The sequence below is a fragment of the Bombyx mori genome, chromosome 7, assembly GCF_030269925.1.
Source record: "Bombyx mori chromosome 7, ASM3026992v2".
Taxonomy (NCBI): Eukaryota; Metazoa; Arthropoda; class Insecta; order Lepidoptera; family Bombycidae; genus Bombyx; species Bombyx mori.
In genome coordinates this window covers 6,521,595-6,540,867 of record NC_085113.1, presented here as the reverse complement: position 1 = coordinate 6,540,867, position 19,273 = coordinate 6,521,595, and the positions used below count along the sequence as shown (strand labels likewise).

Sequence of the window (19,273 nt, the reverse complement as noted above, 5' to 3'; positions counted from 1 at the left end):
CTACTGGACCGATTTGAAAAATTCTTTTTCCATTAGAAGCCGACATTGTCCCTGATGAACATAGGCTACTTTTTTTTGCTTTCATGTGTGTTTTAATGTTTCCGAAGCGAAGCGAGGGCGGGTCGCTATAAATAAATAAAAGACAAACAAACATTAACGAACAAACGACGAAAAAATAATTAAAAATAAAAAAATCTGAAAATCAAAAAACGGGGCGCCAAATTCAGTGAGCCGTCTATGTAGAAACATGAAAACCGACTGTTTCAAATGTATAATAAATGAGTGCTTCCATCCAACCAATCATAGATGTTGGACTTTTTGGCGGGAACGCGAGGAGTGAAGTTGTGCGTTTTGTTTTATTTCGTCTATTTAGTGTTTTTTCAGGTTTAAATGTGTAATAACGGTGGTTTATTAACTGTTTAATATCTGTAAAAGTGCACAAATGTGGGAAAATGAAACAAAGCCGCTGGACGTCACTTCTCGGGATCCTCCATAAAGTCCAATGAAAAAGTCTCAGTAGATGACCACCATTTTACTGAGATTATATTTCATCCCATATCATCTTATCTTCATTTCATTTCATAATTTTTCATAAAAATAAGAAAATAAATTAAAATAAGACATGACTTAAAGGTCTTAGTTACCAGGTCATAAAATCCCTTAAAAAAAAAAGAGGAAAGATTTGTTTGTTTCGAATAGGCTCCGAAACTACTGGACCGATTTGAAAAATTCTTTTTCCATTAGAAGCCGACATTGTCCCTGATGAACATAGGCTACTTTTTTTTTTTTTTTGCTTTCATGTGTGTTTTAATGTTTCCGAAGCGAAGCGAGGGCGGGTCGCTATAAATAAATAAAAGACAAACAAACATTAACGAACAAACGACGAAAAAATAATTAAAAATAAAAAAATCTGAAAATCAAAAAAAGGGGCGCCAAATTCAGTGAGCCGTCTATGTAGAAACATGAAAACCGACTGTTTCAAATGTATAATAAATGAGTGCTTCCATCCAACCAATCATAGATGTTGGACTTTTTGGCGGGAGCCCGAGGAGTGAAGTTGTGTGATTTGTTTTAGTTTGTCTATTTAGTGGTTCTTCAGGTTTAAATGTGTAATAATGGTGGTTTATTAGCTGTTTAATATCTGTGAAAGTGCACAAATGTGGGAAAATGAAACAAAGCCGCAGGACGTAACTTCTCGGGATCCTCCAAAAAGTCCACTGAAAAAATCTTAGTTAATGACCACCATTTTACTGAGATTATATTTCATCCCAAATCATCTCATTTCATTTCATTTAATTTCATCCCAGTTGATTAATGTCTCAAATTAATCATCTTCATTTCGTTTCACTCCTTAATATCATTTTTCATAAAAATATGAATATATATTAAAATAAGACTGACTTAAAGGTCTCAGTTACCAGGTCATAAAATCCCTTAAAAAATTATAGATGTGACATAGGTAAGGTATGAATGCATCCAATGTTCCCAAAATCTTAGAAGTGTTTGATTGATACTGTCGGACTAACATTAATGTTGCCTTCAACGGGATATTTTAACGCCATTAATTGTCCTTTTTACGACAATGGCCTTTGTGAAAGACCTTATTGTCATTTTCGTCATGTAAAAAGAGATTTACAAAATTCATCCAGTGATGGAATTGAAAGCGGTGCGATATTACAAAAACTTGTTTCAGCAGCTGTACAAAAGGTTCTACAACAAACTGATAGCACTGGGTCCGCAATTAGTGTACAGACAGTAAACAATAATCTCGATGACAATCTTGTATCTATTAGTAAACCAACCTACAACCCTACACCAATATCGGAACTTAAAAAGATAAATCATTTAGAAACAGAAAATAACGACGAAAATAGCGAACAAAGAAAACGTCATATTCCCGTACCATATACCCCAAGAAAACCAGTCAGTGCAAGTTTGAGGATACCTGAGTCGCAGGATACATCTAAACCATTCATTTACATTCCTCCGCCATTAACATACACTCCTGGGAGTAACGAGAATGTACAGTGTGATAGTTACGTGCCTCCTGGATCATCTGCAAGTACAGAAACCTATAATCCAGGTTCTGAAAAAGAACTGCAAGAATATCAGCCTTGTGAACTAGACCTAAATACTACAAACAAACGAAATTACATTCCTTCGGACAGGAATTCGAGCAAAAATAAAGTTCTCGAATATAAACCTTCTAAAGTTTCGTCAAGAAATGAACCTACTGTAAAATATCAACCAACACCAAAGTTCTTAGCTCCATGTTTCTCAAGTGATGAGGATGAACCAGATAATAAGAAAATTAAATTATCAAGTGACCTTAATGGGCTTGATGATCTTGGCCCTGAGTTTGACATATTAGATCAAATACTTCATGAAGAAAACAAAAAGGAAGACAGTAAAACAATACTTAACAAGGCTGATAAAAATATAAGTAAAAATAATAATAGTAGTAAATGCAATAAGGAAACTAAAGTAAATAAAGAGGATAAAGTGAAGTCTGATAGCAAGAATCATAATGGTGACTCAAAGAGTAAAAAATGTAGCCCTGAGAAAAACCAAACAAATAAAACAAGGAAACATAAATCTCATAAGAAAGAAAAAAGCCTAAAAGAAAAAGAAGATCAAAAGAGTCCTAATAGGAAATCAAGTAAGAAGGAAGGAAGTGATAAAGACAAATATAAAAGTAAAAGTGAAAAACATGAAAAGAAAAAAGAAAAGCAAAATAAATATGAATCCAAGTCATCTGATAAAAGTTCAAAACAATCAAGTCATAGATCATCCAAGTCTGATTCAAATAATCACAAATACAAAGAAAAGGAACATAGAAAAAAGAAACACAAAAGTTCAAGAGACAGACAAAAAAGTAAGAGTAAAGATCCACCTCACATTGATGATGTAGATCACCAATCTGATACTAGTGAAATGGAGCCTGATGAAGAGACTATAGCGATGGAATGCAAGAAGATTTTTGATGAATATGTTCCAATCAGAAAGATAGTTGCAGAGGAAAATGAACCTACTATAGAAGAAACACAAGATGAGGAATATGTGCCCACAAAGAAGAGAGTATCACGTGCTGTAGATGTTAAAGTTGTAACAAAACGACAAATAAAACCAGATTACAAGATTAGTGCTGCCCAAGCAATGGCAGAAAGATTGGCTAAGGTTAGAGAGTTTCATAGCACAAAAGTTAATAATTCTCTGCAAAATGAAAGTAAAGGTGAGGACAATACAAATATAACAAAAAGGGAACTTCAGAAATCCATATTTAGTACAGTAAACTCTAGTAATTTGAAAATTCGTATTGCTCATGTACCATATGCCTCAACATTGATAAATGCCAAAAGAAATATTTCAACTAGCCAAGACATTGCAAAAAACAGTTTGCCCGCCGGCTCTAATTCATCTACTACTGTCCAAACCATAAAGAAAGGAGCACTGAGGGTAGCACACATGCCTAGTGAGAAATTTATAGATCGCCCAGGTGTTTTAGAGCCTTTGGCTTCAAAAATACCAGCAAATATTAGATCTACTTATTTAAATCTTATGATAGATGAATGCTTGAAACTTTACCTTTCCGCAACTGATGCGTATTCTAGAGCTCAACATGAAGAACTAGCTACGAGCAAGAAATGTAATACGGTTTCTATTTATAAAAACTCTGCAGTATTAACAGTCAACCGACTAAGAAAGGAATTACAGGAAAATAATGGTGAGAAAAAATCAAGTTCTGATTCAAGTAGAAAAGTAGATGCTAGGAATACAGGTTCATGGAGCATAGAGAATAGAAATAAAAAAAGTGATGAGATATCTAAAGAATTAACAGGTGCTAAATTTTATAACAATATTGAAAAATGGATATTAACTGAAGAGCAGCTTCAAGAAAATGGATTTCCTAGAACACACATAAGTGGAGAAAAAGGCAGAGCTTCAATTTATGTGCAACAAAAACAAAAACAAAAACCCCCTAAAGGCTCTATAAGAACATGTTGTAGATGTAAAAAAGATTATACTGTGGACAAAAAAGGTTTTCCAGCTGTAAAAGAGGAATGCATTTATCATCCTAATAATAAATACAGAATACGAGGTGAAGCTCGATATCAATGTTGTAGTCAGGATGGATCATCTGATGGATGTTGTATAGCACCTACCCATGTCTATGAATATGTAGACTATGATAATTTGAGAGGGTTTGTAAAAACATTACCTCCAGATAATAAGTGTGAAGATTATGGAGTGTATGCATTAGATTGTGAGATGTGTTATACTACCCATGGGTTAGACTTGACTAGGGTGACTATAATTAATGCAGAATGTAAAGTCGTTTATGAAACTCTTATAAAACCATTGCACCCTATAATTGACTATAATACTAGATTTTCAGGAATAACTGAAGAACAAATGGCTGAAGTAAAGACAACTCTTTTAGATGTTCAGGCCACTCTTCTAACAATGTTCAATAGTAAGACAATATTGATAGGTCACAGCTTAGAATCAGATTTTAAAGCTTTAAAACTTATTCATGATACAGTCGTAGATACAAGTGTTTTATTCCCTCATAAGATGGGTCCACCATATAAAAGAGCTTTAAGAAACCTATCTTCTGAATATTTAAAGAAGATAATACAAAATTCTGTAGATGGGCACAACAGTGCAGAAGATGCACTCGTGTGTATGGAATTAATTCATTACAAATTAAAAGAGTATTTGAAAACAAGATGATTGTAAGTTAGCTCGCTTACTTTGAGATTAATTTTGGGTCTTGGTGAATTAAATTACTAAGTTGTGGGAAAAATATAGCATTGTATTGCAATATCATTAATTTGATTAGAACTAGGTACATTGTCATTGATCCAACAAATTAAATGAATTACTCAATTAATCATTTGCTTTGATGGAATATTAAACATTTAGAAAGTCACTGTTTCTGAATTATTACATTACATGATGTAAAAATATTGTATTGAATATATTTTGTATGTATGTTTAATTGTTTTACTTTAAGTACTTCAAGATTTTAATGTACAAAATAAATACATTGTGTCAACATCCTAAAATTACAAGTCTCGGTTTGATTACAGAGCAAATAAGTCCGAAATGACTCATATTCTCAGCAGATTTCGAAGTCGTCGTGGCCTAACGGATAAGACGTCCTGTGCATTCGTGTTGAGCGATGCACCGGTGTTCGAATCTTAGGCGGGTACCAATTTTTCTAATGAATTACGTACTCAACAAATGTTCACTATTGATTTCCACGGTGAAGGAATAACATCGTGTAATAAAAATGAAACCCGCAAAATTATAAATTGCGTAATTACTGGTGGTAGGACCTCTTGTGAGTCCGCGCGGGTGGGTACCACCACCCTGCCTATTTCTGCCGGGCGTGAAGCAGTAATGCGTTTCGCTTTGAAGGGTGGGGCAGCCGTTGTAACTATACTTAAGACCTTAGAACTTATATCTCAAGGAGTGTGGCGCATTTACGTTGTGTCTATGGGCTCCAGTAACCACTTAACACCAGGTGGGCTGTGAGCTCGTCCACCCATCCAAGCAATAAAAAAAAAAGATAATTTCTAGAAGTTTGTTTTTTCTTGAAAATATAAATGTAAAATATTTTTAATCTACTCTATGGAATATACCCTGAAGTTGCGTATTTTATTGACAAGGTACGATAAAATCTGAATTAAATGATTTTAAATTACATTCTTATAGCATTTTCGAACTTTCAGAATTGTTAATTTTTTGCTTCTAAGAGACGAATTGGCTGTTATCGAGGAAATCATTTTCAATGGAATCAAATCCGGATCTCTTCGGTAACACACCAAGTGCCTAACCCTTATTTTTTCCGATCCGTGGGAGGTCTAATTGCATTTGGCATGATTCGTAAGTGGTCACGGTTGCTCATTAACAATGTTAAGAGCACACGGCTGTCTTTGGCTAGGTATCGTCTGTATGTGTACCTATCTTTAAGATAATAATCGAAAATAATATCGAAAAAATGAAATAAATAAACTCCTAAACCTAAAAAAATGAAAGATGTGGTGTCGTGGGACACCAGGTAGGAACGAAGTTCCTTCGGCTAATGTAGAATCGACACAATTTGCAAAAAAAAATCGTGCTCAATTTTATGTAGGTTTTCTTGATTTTTCTCTTAAATTTTGCTGATTAGTTTTTATTTAAGTATAGGAAAGTATTTAGGAAATTCAGTATTTTAGGAAATAATAAATTACGTAAAATAGAAAGAGAATGGATGAGAGAACGAAAAGAAAGACGGAGAAAGAGAAAAGTATTATATACTCGCTTGTGTATGCGACTGTCGCGCCTGCGCACTTCTCATTTAACGGTTTTATTCCACGCACTTTTTTCCACGGATTTTTTCTTACGGTTTTACTATCACATTTTTTTCAGTTCGGTCGCGCAGCAAAATCCCTATCCCCTCCAAGCCTGCCGTAAGGAACTTCGTTCCAAAAATAGATTTGCAAACAACGAATTCGAATACAAAAAGTCTTTATTTTTAAAAGCGAGTCAAAACAGTACAATGATTGGAGTCTCCTTTTAAGCGTGCAAGCTTGTACTAGGAGACTCCGCTCCTTCACAAAAGCACTATATACCACAATATTACCAATTATACATAACAAATGTGTGTGTGTGTGTGTGCGCGTTTGTGTGTTTTACTTTAATATATATAGTATAGCCTCGAAACAAACTTTACACCTCCGTGACGACCTGGACTTAGAGTCCATCAGTAAGTATCTGCAGTCGGCGTCGATGCGCCACTTCGATAAAGCGGCACGACACGAGAACCCTCTCATCGTGGCCGCCGGTAACTAAACTACATTCCCGATCCTGCGGACAGAATGGAAAGCAGTCGACGTCGCCCCAAACACGTCATTTCGGTTCCTCCCGATCCACTAACGGTGCTTTTAGGTACCTCAAGCACCGGTCATCGTTCTCGCCGAATCCGTCGCTTGCGACGAAGGGCTCGACGCGTAAATTAACCCTCAGACACGGCCCACTGAGTTTCACGCTGGATCTTCTCAGTGGGTCGCGTTTCTGATCCGGTGGTAGATTCTGCGAAGCACGGCTCTTGCTAGGGTTCATGTTAGCAACGTCGTCAGGTTTGGGCCCTGTATAATCTATGTTTGGGCCCCGTGAGCTCACTTACTATAGTAGAATAATTTTGTCCGTGCAGTTTGTCACCGCTCACCGCCCTAGCCGGGCTATGTTTTATGACCCAAACTGCACGGACAAAATAATTCTACTATAGTTAAGGTTACACTGATATAGCCTCTCAAGGCTATAAGCTTATGTAGGAAACAAAACAACCAAATTTTACATCTAGTTAAAGCGCGTCGAAAGCACATTCCTTCTAGTTTCAAAATTAAGTCACTAATGTTCTGATTCAGAAAGAGCTACATCGCCGAAAACAAAACTTTGTTGGCCCCTAGACGATGTTGCATTCGGTTTTGTATATTGTAGAGATCGGGGAACGAGCTCACGGCGCACACGGTGTTGAGTGGTTACCGGAGCTCATAGACATTATCAAGTATCAAGCGGCTCCATGCTCTCGCTGTGAGTGAGTACATCTTCGACAGGAATTTGGCATGGGGTATTTCTTCTTCACGTTTGAAATGAGCTACCTGCGAATGCGCATGGCATTTTTCAGAGTGCTGTGATACACCCAAGAATCAAACATTAACTCATTTTCTCGCTGGATCTTCGCAGTTGATCAAGATTCCGATCCGGTGGTCGATTGTGGTGGTGGTGGCAAAGCACTGCATAGAATATCAGCGAATAGGAAGGGAAAAATTAAATATGTCTTACAGCCAACAAATTACCTGTTTAAAAAACACCATATTGTATCCATAACTATTGAGTGTATTTCCCAAATTAGTTGATTCGTTATCCACTTTGTGTTCTGTTACGTATATGCAACGGCTTCCTTGCCAGCAGGTCGAAATAAAGGTAATTTAAATGTCTATATCTGATGTATTGCCATACCCCTGATACGGTTAGAGGTAATCATTCAGTCACAGGGGATCCAGACAGATTACCTACGCTACCAACCTAACGAAATGTTTCTATATAATCATTCTTTCTACAAGAAGGTGATTAACTGTCGGTATATCAAGCCGAAATGTAGCTGGTGTCAACAATATAGACGTTAAAAATGGTAAAAAAAATCTAAGTCGTCTTTAATAGTTTCCGCAACTTGCTTAAAACAAAATTCAAGGGTTGGCAAAAGAATAGTTTGTTCGTTATGTTCAAATACTTTTATCCCGAAACAAATTATTTAATTGGAAACATTTTTCCTCGAATATATTATTCTTATCTAGTTTTTGGCTTCCTAAACCCTTTGACGAACACCCAGTATATTATTATGAGTTTAATAATTTTGTTTCGGAAGCATCACTTATGATAATTTGAGCATTAGGAATATCAGGTATAAGTAAAAAAAAACTTAAACTGAAAATAATATTTTACTATGTAGAAGATGAAAATTCAATAATACATGTACAATGTACCTATTTTTTAAATATAAAAGGATTTAAATTTCTTGCATTATAATACAAAACACTTTAAACAAAACAAGACGCTTTGGGATTATGAATGTTTTATCAGAGTTATGAATTTAATAAATGAAAGAAATTACCTTGTACTATTCATTATATTTTAAGTAGACACACTATGGTAATCATTTACACATTTCAAAATATGGGTTATTTCTGCTAAGCCATATTACTGAAATCCAAAAATCGTAATAATATTTAATCTTAAAGTTATGTAGTCCAAATTTGTTTGCAGCATTATTGAAATTATTTAACTAAAAAAATAATCTCAAACGCTTGAACGAATTCCCCAAAAAGCTATAGTTTCATTAAGCACAATTTACTATAGTGCAAGGGTAAAATCTACGATACCACAATGATTTGATGATTTTTAGTAGGTATAAAGTTAGTGTTATCTGTTTTGTCTAGTTAAAACTAGTTTTAACTTAAATTCTTTATTACATGCACAATTTACTGTTTTATGAAGTAATTATTGGTTAAAACTAGTTTTAGGATAAACTAGAAAAATCGCGTTCTAACTATTTAATAATATGTACAGTGTTTTCCTGTAATGTGAAAATATGTGATTTAATGAAAGATTTATTCATTGTACATATTATTGTAGTTTTTATTTATAATACATAACTTGGTATATTTTAAATAATGTTTTCAAGTTATTGCCATTGGATAATATTTGGTTTATAAACCCAATTTGGATTTACACCAATTGCATTGACTCTCACTAATAAATTTAATATGAACAAAACGAAAACATTTATTTGCTATAAATTTTGACTGAAAATGTCCAAACAAGTATGCAAGTAATAAAATTTACAATTTACACTCTCATTCCAATGAATGCATGTATACGCCGGTTTCCTCGGCAACACTGTTGATGTGACGCTGACAAATAAAGTCAGTAGTGTCCCCTGCTAATCAATAAATGATTGTTCTACACACGCTTTCACTCTCTTTTCGTATTCTCGTCGATTCTCCTTGTAAAGCTGTGCGGCCATCGAATTTGCTGGAGAGTTTGGGTTGGGATCACTTAATAATGACTGTAAAAAAATAAAACTTTTAATACTCCATGAATATTTATAAATAAATAAAGAATTGCCTTGTTTATTAAACCTAACTACTGTTATTTGGCTAAGAATATATGTAATTAGAAACCTACAACGTTTATCAAATAATGTCTAGCATGACATTAAAACAGTTACATTCAACTTATTTCCAAGCAGAATTTCATTTTGTTTTTATTATTGTTTGCTTACTTTATATAATGCTTATAAGTTTACGTGGACTGCATTGTAATAGGTTTGTTACAAGGGAAAACATATAATTAACATGCTGATGCATGGTACCGATCCTTCAGGCAAGTGATAACAGCACTGTGATGCAAAAGAACATCAGCCAGCTGCTTTCACATATTTTGCTCAGCTTAGCAAATTAATAAAGATTCCTGTATACATTTTTATGCTAAGGTGGCACATTATTAGTTACAGCTTCAGGATCGATTCTCTTACACCCTGTGTGGTGTCAATCAAATTTATAGTTAGCAATTCACACAGAATTGTTTTTGCTTAATACTTGTTTTCTCTTTGATCTGATTTGTCCAGAATGTTGAATAATGGGTGGAGATGAATTTATACTTGATGCTGGGGTCGCACCGTTTAATGTACAGCACAGTTGTATGATGTCCTGTGGAATTTTATGCCTCAGCCTTAATTGTCAAGTACTCCGTTTTCCCTTTTTCAGATCTTATGATGGAATATTTGGCTTTATCACTACATACTTCGTAAGACTTGGTGAATCTAACTCTCTTGCTTAACAGTATGTATAACGAGGTCACGGGGCAGCAGTTGAGCAATGATTGGTTAGCATCCTAAATTTTCTCTTAATAAAGCATGCATATTTCTGGTAAAATTTTCACTCTGCTGCAAGCTTTTAAGAAGATGAACAATCCATATACATATATTCTAGCTGTTAACAGGATTTCATAGAAAAAGTAAATGTAGAGTTTTCAATTGTCAATACAAACTATTGATAAAATTATATTCATCAGCTAAACTATTTTGTGGGATCTATCACAAAATTGATTTGCCCAACATAACCCACATTTTCCCTATTAAACTTAAGATTTTACTTAACTAAGCTAAAGGTTAGAAATGAACAAAATACAATAAAGAAAACAAATACTGATTTGTTTGCAGACTTTGTCATTAATTACTTTCAAAACTTTTGTACAATCAGTATCAATGTTTTTTGAATACCTCTAAAATGTGCACAACTTTGGAATGCATGCACATATCAGTCTGTACAGTTGTGACTTTGTTTAATGTACTAATTACTGATTGTAAATGTTGTAAAGTATGAGTTATATGACTCCTTCAGATCCCATCAAAAATATGTTGGACACATATTTTTAGGTTTTAAGTCTATGATTAAATTTGATTAATTTAATTTTTAATTCTACCAGTTTATGAATAAATTTCAATTCTGAATACATATTCTACCTGTATAGAAGTAAGTATAGCTGAAACATCATAAGTAGGACTCCATCTGTTTTGCAGGATATCTAGGCAGATTCCACCATCGGCGTAAACATTTGGATGAAACATTTTTGATACAAATCGTACTGTTGGGGGTTTATTTGGATATTCTTCTGTAAATTCTATTGTGAGTTTGAATGTTCCATCTTCAAATGGAGTATCATGAGGGCCAAATATCACAGCATTCCAGATCATAATATTGTTATCAGTTGGAGCTCCTGACACACCTGTAGGTGGATCCTCTTGTAAGCTGAAAACAACAATTATAAGTTTAATATACAAAATTAATTAAATAGGTTTCAAAAAAGTTTTTGTCTATCTACTTTTTTATAATAGTAGATTTAAAATTTAGGTCACAAAAACAACACAAAATTTAGACTTTTCTAGTGAAAATATCTAGTTTTTTTGGATTCAAACAGAATTTTTTTTTCACTATATGGAAGACAATTTTACTAGAACCTAAAAATAGAAATCGAAATTCAAACTACACTAACTAGTGCAATATTAGGAGCAATGCGATATCATAAGTCTTATATTTAAGATTTTTAATTTATTTAGCTGTCTCTTACGTATATTCGCTACCTTTTATTTCACTACTAACAACAAGAACACTGACGAACATTATAAGTTTGTATACAAAATGCTACATCAAAATGTGGTTCATAGTAGAAATCGATTGAAATCATTGTGATGTAATTTGATGAATCAGCAATCCACTTTTATTTTCGGAGAATAGGTGTTGTTAAAACCTTGTAGTGAAATATCTAGAACATATGTACACAGAAATAAACATCTATTTTGGATACAGACCGTTTAAAATCCCTCATCAGGCGTCTTCTTGCTGGAGTTGACATTTTGATTTTCAATACCTAAGTTATAACACAATGAGATTTTTCTACTTTTGAGTTGGAGTAACTTTGACACCGTTATACAAAAACTATGTATTACGAACGTACGAATAAAGTGGACTTTTCTTTGTCGTTGTCTAAAAATTCCATAAAAATTCAATCGTCACGGCCACAGGGAAGGGTTTTGGCAATTGACCATGAAACTAGCAATTTTTTTTTTTTTTTTTTTTTTTTCATTTTGGACCCAACACCAAGTGTTATTTGCCACTTTCAAAATAAAGGTTAGGAAGCAAAAATCAAATCAGAAAATATAAGTTAGATAAGGTTTAGGCAGGAAAATTGGATTAGGATTAATATAATTAGGAAGAATAAATAATATATATAATTATAATTTTAGGTTAAAACTGTTGAGGAATAAGATAATAATTTTATAAATAACTGGGTCTACTGTATGTAATAAATAAGGTACAGATATAGGAAAAGGAATACTAAGTGATGATAAAGAACTATAAAGAAGTGAATGATCAAAAAGGGGACATGAAAGAATAATGTGATTTAAATCGCCAATGTCCGCACCGCACTCACACTTACTGCTATCCAGCACTCCGATCGTCGCTAGATGTGCCGGAATACACGTGTGGCCTAATCTCATCCGTATCAAACTGGAAGTCTCGTGGCGTTTAAAATTATATTTGTAGAACCATGGTTTGGAATAGAGGTGGCTAATATAACCATTAACCAATAAATTTACCGGTAAAAAAAATTAACACTTCTATTCGATAAATAAAATTACCCAAAACGGTTAAAAATACCGTTTAACAAACACACTGCGTGTAGTGGCATAGGCAATTATTGGAAATTATATTTATGCAAGTTTCAACTTTATTTCAACACGTAAGATTCATTTTCGCCTTGCAGATGTTTTCAACTTATCATGTAAAAAATATTGAATTTTATGATTTCATTGTATGCTCTATACCCCTCAAAATAAAGCACAATATTTAAGTTGGTGTATTTTACAGTTAATGATAATTTTTTTCGTTAAAAAATTGAAATGAAACGATATTTTTACCGAACGCGAAGATGACGCGATTGGTTGATTTTTTAAACGTAATATTTTGTTTGATACTTGACATTTTGGCGGCTCAGTGCATCTTTTCTATTATTTTGGTAAAGTTGTGTTTTTGTATTTTAAGAGATTTGTACTTTGTGTTTGTGTGTTTTGACTTTGTTTTTGTGTGTTTGAGACTTTGCTTACTTTGTTGTTGTGGATTTTTAAAGTGTATATCTAATTTAAAATGCCGAAACGCAATGCAGAAATATGGGATCATTTCGAAAAGTGCTTGGGAGCGGAAAAAATTGCAATGTATAATTATTGTAAGAAAAATCAATTCAAAAATATTGAACCAGCGCACCGCCGTGGTGGAAAATTTGTAAAGAGTTTTTCCCACTAATCATTTCCTACTAATTAGTTAAGCTAGTTAGCCCTAAGCCTGTAGCTTCTAAAGTTCACTGAATCGAAAATAAATGTAAGAAACTCTACCATTCAAGTTTAACATTAGCAAAATTAGTTTTTCAACGAAAAGATTTACCGGTATTTTCAACCAATAAAAATATCGGTAATTTTTTTTATCAATTACCAGTTAACAGATAAATAAATTCAACCATTAACGCCATCTCTAGTTTGGAAGGAATGGTTGGTTGTACCCTTCGGTAATATTTCGCTTTATCGCCATTATACCACTGTGCACTCCAAGCATTATTCAAATATGTTTTAGGGAGGCTAACTAAATCATGACTATAATTTTTGAAATAATAAATATCACCACAATTTATAGCCTCGTTTGCAATTCTATCAACTATTTCATTTCCTTTAATTCCGCAATGGCTAGGTATCCATACAAATGATACTGTAAGATTTTGATTCATACATTTCATTAACAGGTTTCTACAGTCTAAGAGAATAGGGTAAATCGGTTGAGATTTAAAAGGAAAATTTGCAAGAGCCTGTAAAGCACTCTTTGAATCGGTTAGTATTAAAGTTTTCTTTAGTTTGAATATCAAAATGTATTCTATGGCCTTGTATATTCCAAAACATTCACCAGTGAACACTGATGTTTCAGATGGTAATTTTATCTTTTCAACTATTTTTGATTGCGAATGGTAGACTCCTACACCAACACAACCTTGAGGGTGTTTGGAAGCATCTGTATATATATGGTTATAGTCATTCCAGTCTTGGTCTATTACAAAATTAAAGTTAGTATTTGGTTGGGGTTGATACTTAGAAATACCCATGTCAAGATGAATATCCGGTTTTAAAATCAATGCCATATAGTTTACACAAAATAGAGGGAAAATATGAGAGTGATTAGTTGGAGTTTGAATAGACAAATATTTTCTGTAGCTAATTATTAAACATGGTAACTGTTTATGTTTCCAAAATGAAGAGTATTCTATGAGTTCATTTAAAGTTTTAAGTTTGGTAATAATGTGATTATTTTGAATTTGTAGGGATTTGAAAACGAATTTATCAGATAAATATTGACGTCTCAAATGAAGAGGAGGATCAACACATTCTACCTGTAATGCTGTAACAGGACTAGATTTCATGGCTCCAGTGATAATTCTGAGTGACTTAGACTGTATAGTGTCTAGTTTTTTGAAAGCATTCACATCCCCTGGTTGAAGTAAAAAAGTACCATAATCTAAAACTGATCTTACTATGGCATTATATAAAAGTTTTAAATTGAATGGGTGGGCACCCCACCATACACCGGCAAGAGAACGTAAGATATTCATATTACTCAAACACTTGTTTGTAATGTAATTACAATGTTGAATTCCATTCAATTTTGAATCTAAAATTAAACCTAAAAATTTAACATGACTATTTACAGAAATTAATTCATTCTCATACAATATACTAATTGGAGGAAGAGAACGTTTTCTAGAGAATACAACAATAGAACTTTTGGAGGCAGAAAGGGAAAGTCCATTATTATCTAACCAAGATTTAAGAGTTAGAAATGAATTCCTAAGGGATAAGCAAGCCTTATGTATGTCTTTATTGCAAGTGTACATAAGGAGGTCATCAGCATATTGAAGAATTCTTACTTGATTTCCAAGGGTCTCTTCCAAATCACAAGTGTATATATTGTATAAAATTGGACTTAACACAGATCCTTGAGGAAGACCTCTCCATAAAGTTCTAGATTGTTGTGAATCTGAAGAGGTAGAGTTTAAAATGATAGTTCGATTTGACATTATAGTAATAATCAAGTTAGCAAGTCTAACAGGAACCCTTATTTTCTGTAATTTGTAAAGCAGTGTAGGAATATGTACATTATCATATGCAGCGGAAATATCCAGAAATCCAGCTACAATAGATTCAGAGTTTGAGAAAGCTACCAAAATATCCACTATAAAGATAGCAAGATTGTCCATTGTGCTTTTACCCCTTCTAAATCCGTTTTGACTGTCACTGAGTAAACTGTTACTTTCCACAAACCATTCTAGTCTAATTTTAATTAAATGTTCTAAAATTTTCAACATTACAGATGAGAGAGCTATGGGTCTGTATGACAATACATCTGATGAAGATTTACCCGGTTTGAGAATGGGTAAAATAATTTGTTTTTTCCATGACTCTGGGATAACACATGTAATGAACATAGAATTTATAAGGTTGAGGTAATATGTGAGACTAGAATCACTCAAATGGACAAAGAAAGAATAAGGAATCTTATCATCACCTGGAGCAGAGTCCTTAAGATTCGAGATTACCCCCTTCAGTTCATTAAATGAAAAAGGTAAATCAAAATCTGAAACTGGATCTGAACATGAGAAAGGAAGGACAGACGGGATAAGAACTAAACACTCTTCTGGAACATAAGGGGGAGCTAATTTATCAAGAAACTTGTCAGCCAGATCATAAGGCAAGTCTTTGACTGTATTTTCTTTATATGCAGATCTAAATCTTCTTATTTGGTTCCATACTTCAGAAGGTGAGATATTAGGACAAATCGAAGCACAAAATTTTTTAAAACCTTCTCGTTTCTTTTTTAATAAAAGATTCCGAGTACTATTGATTCTTTCTGTTAGAATATCAAAATTTTCTGTAATAGTTTCTTCTAAATATAATAATTCGGCTGCTTTTCTCTCCTTTACCGCCTGAGTGCACTCCCGGTCCCACCAAGGAGGAGAAGGAATAAAAATACCAGAAGGGCTTTTAGAAGGGAAAACTTCATCAGCTGTTTCTATAAAAGCAGAAGCTAAAATTTTTGCTTGTGCATCGGAATCTAAGTTATTAATATTTTCACAGTTGGCAAGTTTAATATCCAAACGCGATTGAAACGTTTTCCAATCCTCATCTGTTACTTGAGATAGATTGTACTTTATTGTAGACTTATGTTTAGAATGATCCTTAATTACTATGTTATTGTGTGAAAATGAAATAATAATAGGATAGTGGTCACTTCCATAACTTAATTTTAATGTTTTCCAGGACAAAGACGGCACCAGAGATGGGGAGGAAATAGATATATCAGGAGCACTAACAATTTGATCAGGACCAGTTCTACGAGTTGGACTTCCAGAATTTAAAATACACAAATTCTGTTCATTAACAAAATCAAGAATTATATCTCCAAATTCATTAGATATTGAGCTTCCCCATGTTTGATGGTGAGCATTAAAATCACCCATTATTATGATTGGTCTAGGAAGATTCAAAATAATAGTTATAAACTCTTTGTAAATCTCTACAGAAGGGTGGGGAATATATACACTAACTATACATATATTATTTACAATGACCGCAATAATGGATAAACCAAAACTATGATCAGGTATATCTACAAGTTTAAAGCTAAGAACACTATTTACAAGAAGAGCAACACCACTGTACCCGTCAATACGATCTTCACGGATACAGGTATATCCTTTGATTTTGAAAGGATATATACTTTTCAACCATGTTTCCTGTAAAGAAACTATGATTGGAGAGTGTTTATTTATTAAGTGAATGAGATCAGACTTTTTACTTAGAATACTTCGACAGTTCCACTGAATCATCTTTTTTATTTGTGGAGCCATTGTATGTTTTGTTTAAAATTTGTCTTATGATATCAGCTGCGTTGGACGGTGTAGCGTTATTAGGAGCAAGTAAATTAATAAGAGCAATAATTATTTCAGCCACAGGAGATTCGGAATTTTCATTAAATTTTAAAGCACAGCCATTAGAAGGAGATGGAGCAACGTAATCTCTTGTAAGATTTCTATGGGCCCTTTGATCAAAACCTTTATCACCTTTAAAGGGAGATCGAGGTTTCATAAAAACTGTTTTTTTATATGACGATGGACTTTTACTGGCAATTACTGGGCTGGGGGCAATAGATTCATGAAACGTTGAATGATTCTTACGATCCGATGGAATTGAAGAAAGAACATCAGCATACGATTTATACACTGGAGGATGAAGTTTACATGCTTCCAAGTATGACACACAACTGTTCGCCATTGTCTGCTTTATGGCCCTTTGTCTTTCAAATTCTGGACATTTCTTATTTATAGCAAAGTGTAAGCCGTTACAAAGACAACAAGAAACATTTTCCTCCTCTACATTACAAGAATCTCCTGTATGATCTTGACCACATTTAAAACAACGCGGTTTCGATCTACACTGAGCTCTAACATGACCGAATCTACAGCAATTAAAACATTGAACTGTAGGATAAATGTATAAATCAACTGGTAATGATGTAAAACACATATATACTCTTTTAGGTAAAACCTGTCCATCAAATGTTATTACCACGGATTCTGTGTCAATAAAAGTTTTATTATCATTTACAGTGATTTTTCTTCTTAATCTCCTAATTTTTAGGATTTTTCCGCAACCTAACGGAACACTGATATTATTAATTATTTCTTCTTCAGACCATTCTGTAGGAATATTTCTAACGATACCCATGCGAGTAACTTGAAAGGTAGGAATGAATGCTCTATATTTATTCTTCTCTAAAATATCTAAATCCATGAAATTGTTAGCCGCATTAAAATTTTCAAATGTTAGTGATAGCCTGTTTCTACCAATTCTCTTAAGACTGCCATTAACAATATTTTTAATAGAATAATTTTTCAAAAATTTGCCAAAAGAAATTGGGTGCAAAATGGTATTGTCATTAGATGCCTGTATTTGTTTTTGAATATGAATGACGTAAGGGGCAGCATCCGAGTCACAATATTTATGTCTTCCTATAAATCTAGGAGTGATATCATTACTTTCCATTTGAGTCGGATGATTAGGAAATATATTAGTAGACACTGGATCATGAACAGAGCTATTAATCTTTAAGGCTTTATTAGGACCACTTTCCTCACATTGGCACTGGCAGACGGTGTTGCCTTTCGAGTCACACTTGCTCCTTTTCCTATTGCAGTGTCTACAAATTCTGCGAGATGCACGTTTGCGATTTACAGATGTTTGATGTCCGGAGTAATCGGTATCTACAGTAGAATCGTCATGCTCGACAACAACATTATGCGCCACTGCGGGCACTGACGATAAGTCACATTCGTCATTTACTTGTAAAATATTAAAACTATTAGAAGCAAGAGTCCCCCCGGGATCTCCCGGGGGGTCCATTTTACGAAACAAGGTCAAAAAGACTTACCCGACGACGAAATTAAATACACTAAATAAAGAAAAATTAAATATATAAAAAATATGTACAAACTTATCCTAATCCAACTATACGATAATTAAAAAAATTTTTAAATAAAAAACACGACCGCCAAATTTTATGCTTCCCGCGCTTTTTTCAACTAGCAATTTATAACCTTGTTGGAAAGTAATTCTGGATGCCAGCATAAAAAAACATGTAGCCTGTATCTAACTTCATACAGCAGATTTTAGTTTCTTCTCAAGACCTACACACCTCTTAGTAATCTGTGGTAGGTGGTAGAGTTTGTCTCACGAAAGAAGTCCCACGGCGATAAATGAACTAAAATGACAGGTCGGCCATGTTTGTTGTTATCAGGTGCTGCTGTCAAGTACTGCTGTTGTGTTCGTTACCATTGCGTTTTTTATTCATTTTTCTTTATTTAAATTAGTATTTACGATGCCTAAAGTTGTAAAAAGTGCTGGTCGAGAAATAATATTGAAGGCGAAGGATTTTGTGAAGCAGAACAGAAGAATCAGGGGGTTTTGATATCAATAAACAATGTTCGTAAGAGAGTAGTGGCCATGACAGGTACTTAGTTGGGATACCAGTTATGTGATTTTTACCATTTTACTGTGGACTACTGTGGG

General features: G+C 33.7%; 2 protein-coding genes across 2 annotated transcripts; one reads left to right on the top strand and one right to left on the bottom strand.

Moving 5' to 3' along the window:
• Positions 1-1,439: 1,439 nt before the first annotated feature.
• Positions 1,440-4,997, top strand: LOC101742366 (RNA exonuclease 1 homolog). Its single transcript, XM_012694891.4, has one exon. It carries the CDS (start codon positions 1,531-1,533, stop codon positions 4,732-4,734), a length of 3,204 nt encoding a protein of 1,067 aa, XP_012550345.1. The 5' UTR covers positions 1,440-1,530; the 3' UTR covers positions 4,735-4,997.
• A 3,473-nt stretch (positions 4,998-8,470) lies between these two features.
• Positions 8,471-12,173, bottom strand: LOC101741122 (ubiquitin-conjugating enzyme E2-17 kDa). Its single transcript, XM_004931252.5, has 3 exons — positions 11,921-12,173; positions 11,075-11,360; positions 8,471-9,616 (listed from the first exon to the last, which is right to left on the bottom strand). Exons 1-3 carry the CDS (start codon positions 11,962-11,964, stop codon positions 9,491-9,493), a joined length of 456 nt encoding a protein of 151 aa, XP_004931309.1. The 5' UTR covers positions 11,965-12,173; the 3' UTR covers positions 8,471-9,490.
• Between the last annotated feature and the right edge of the window lie 7,100 nt (positions 12,174-19,273).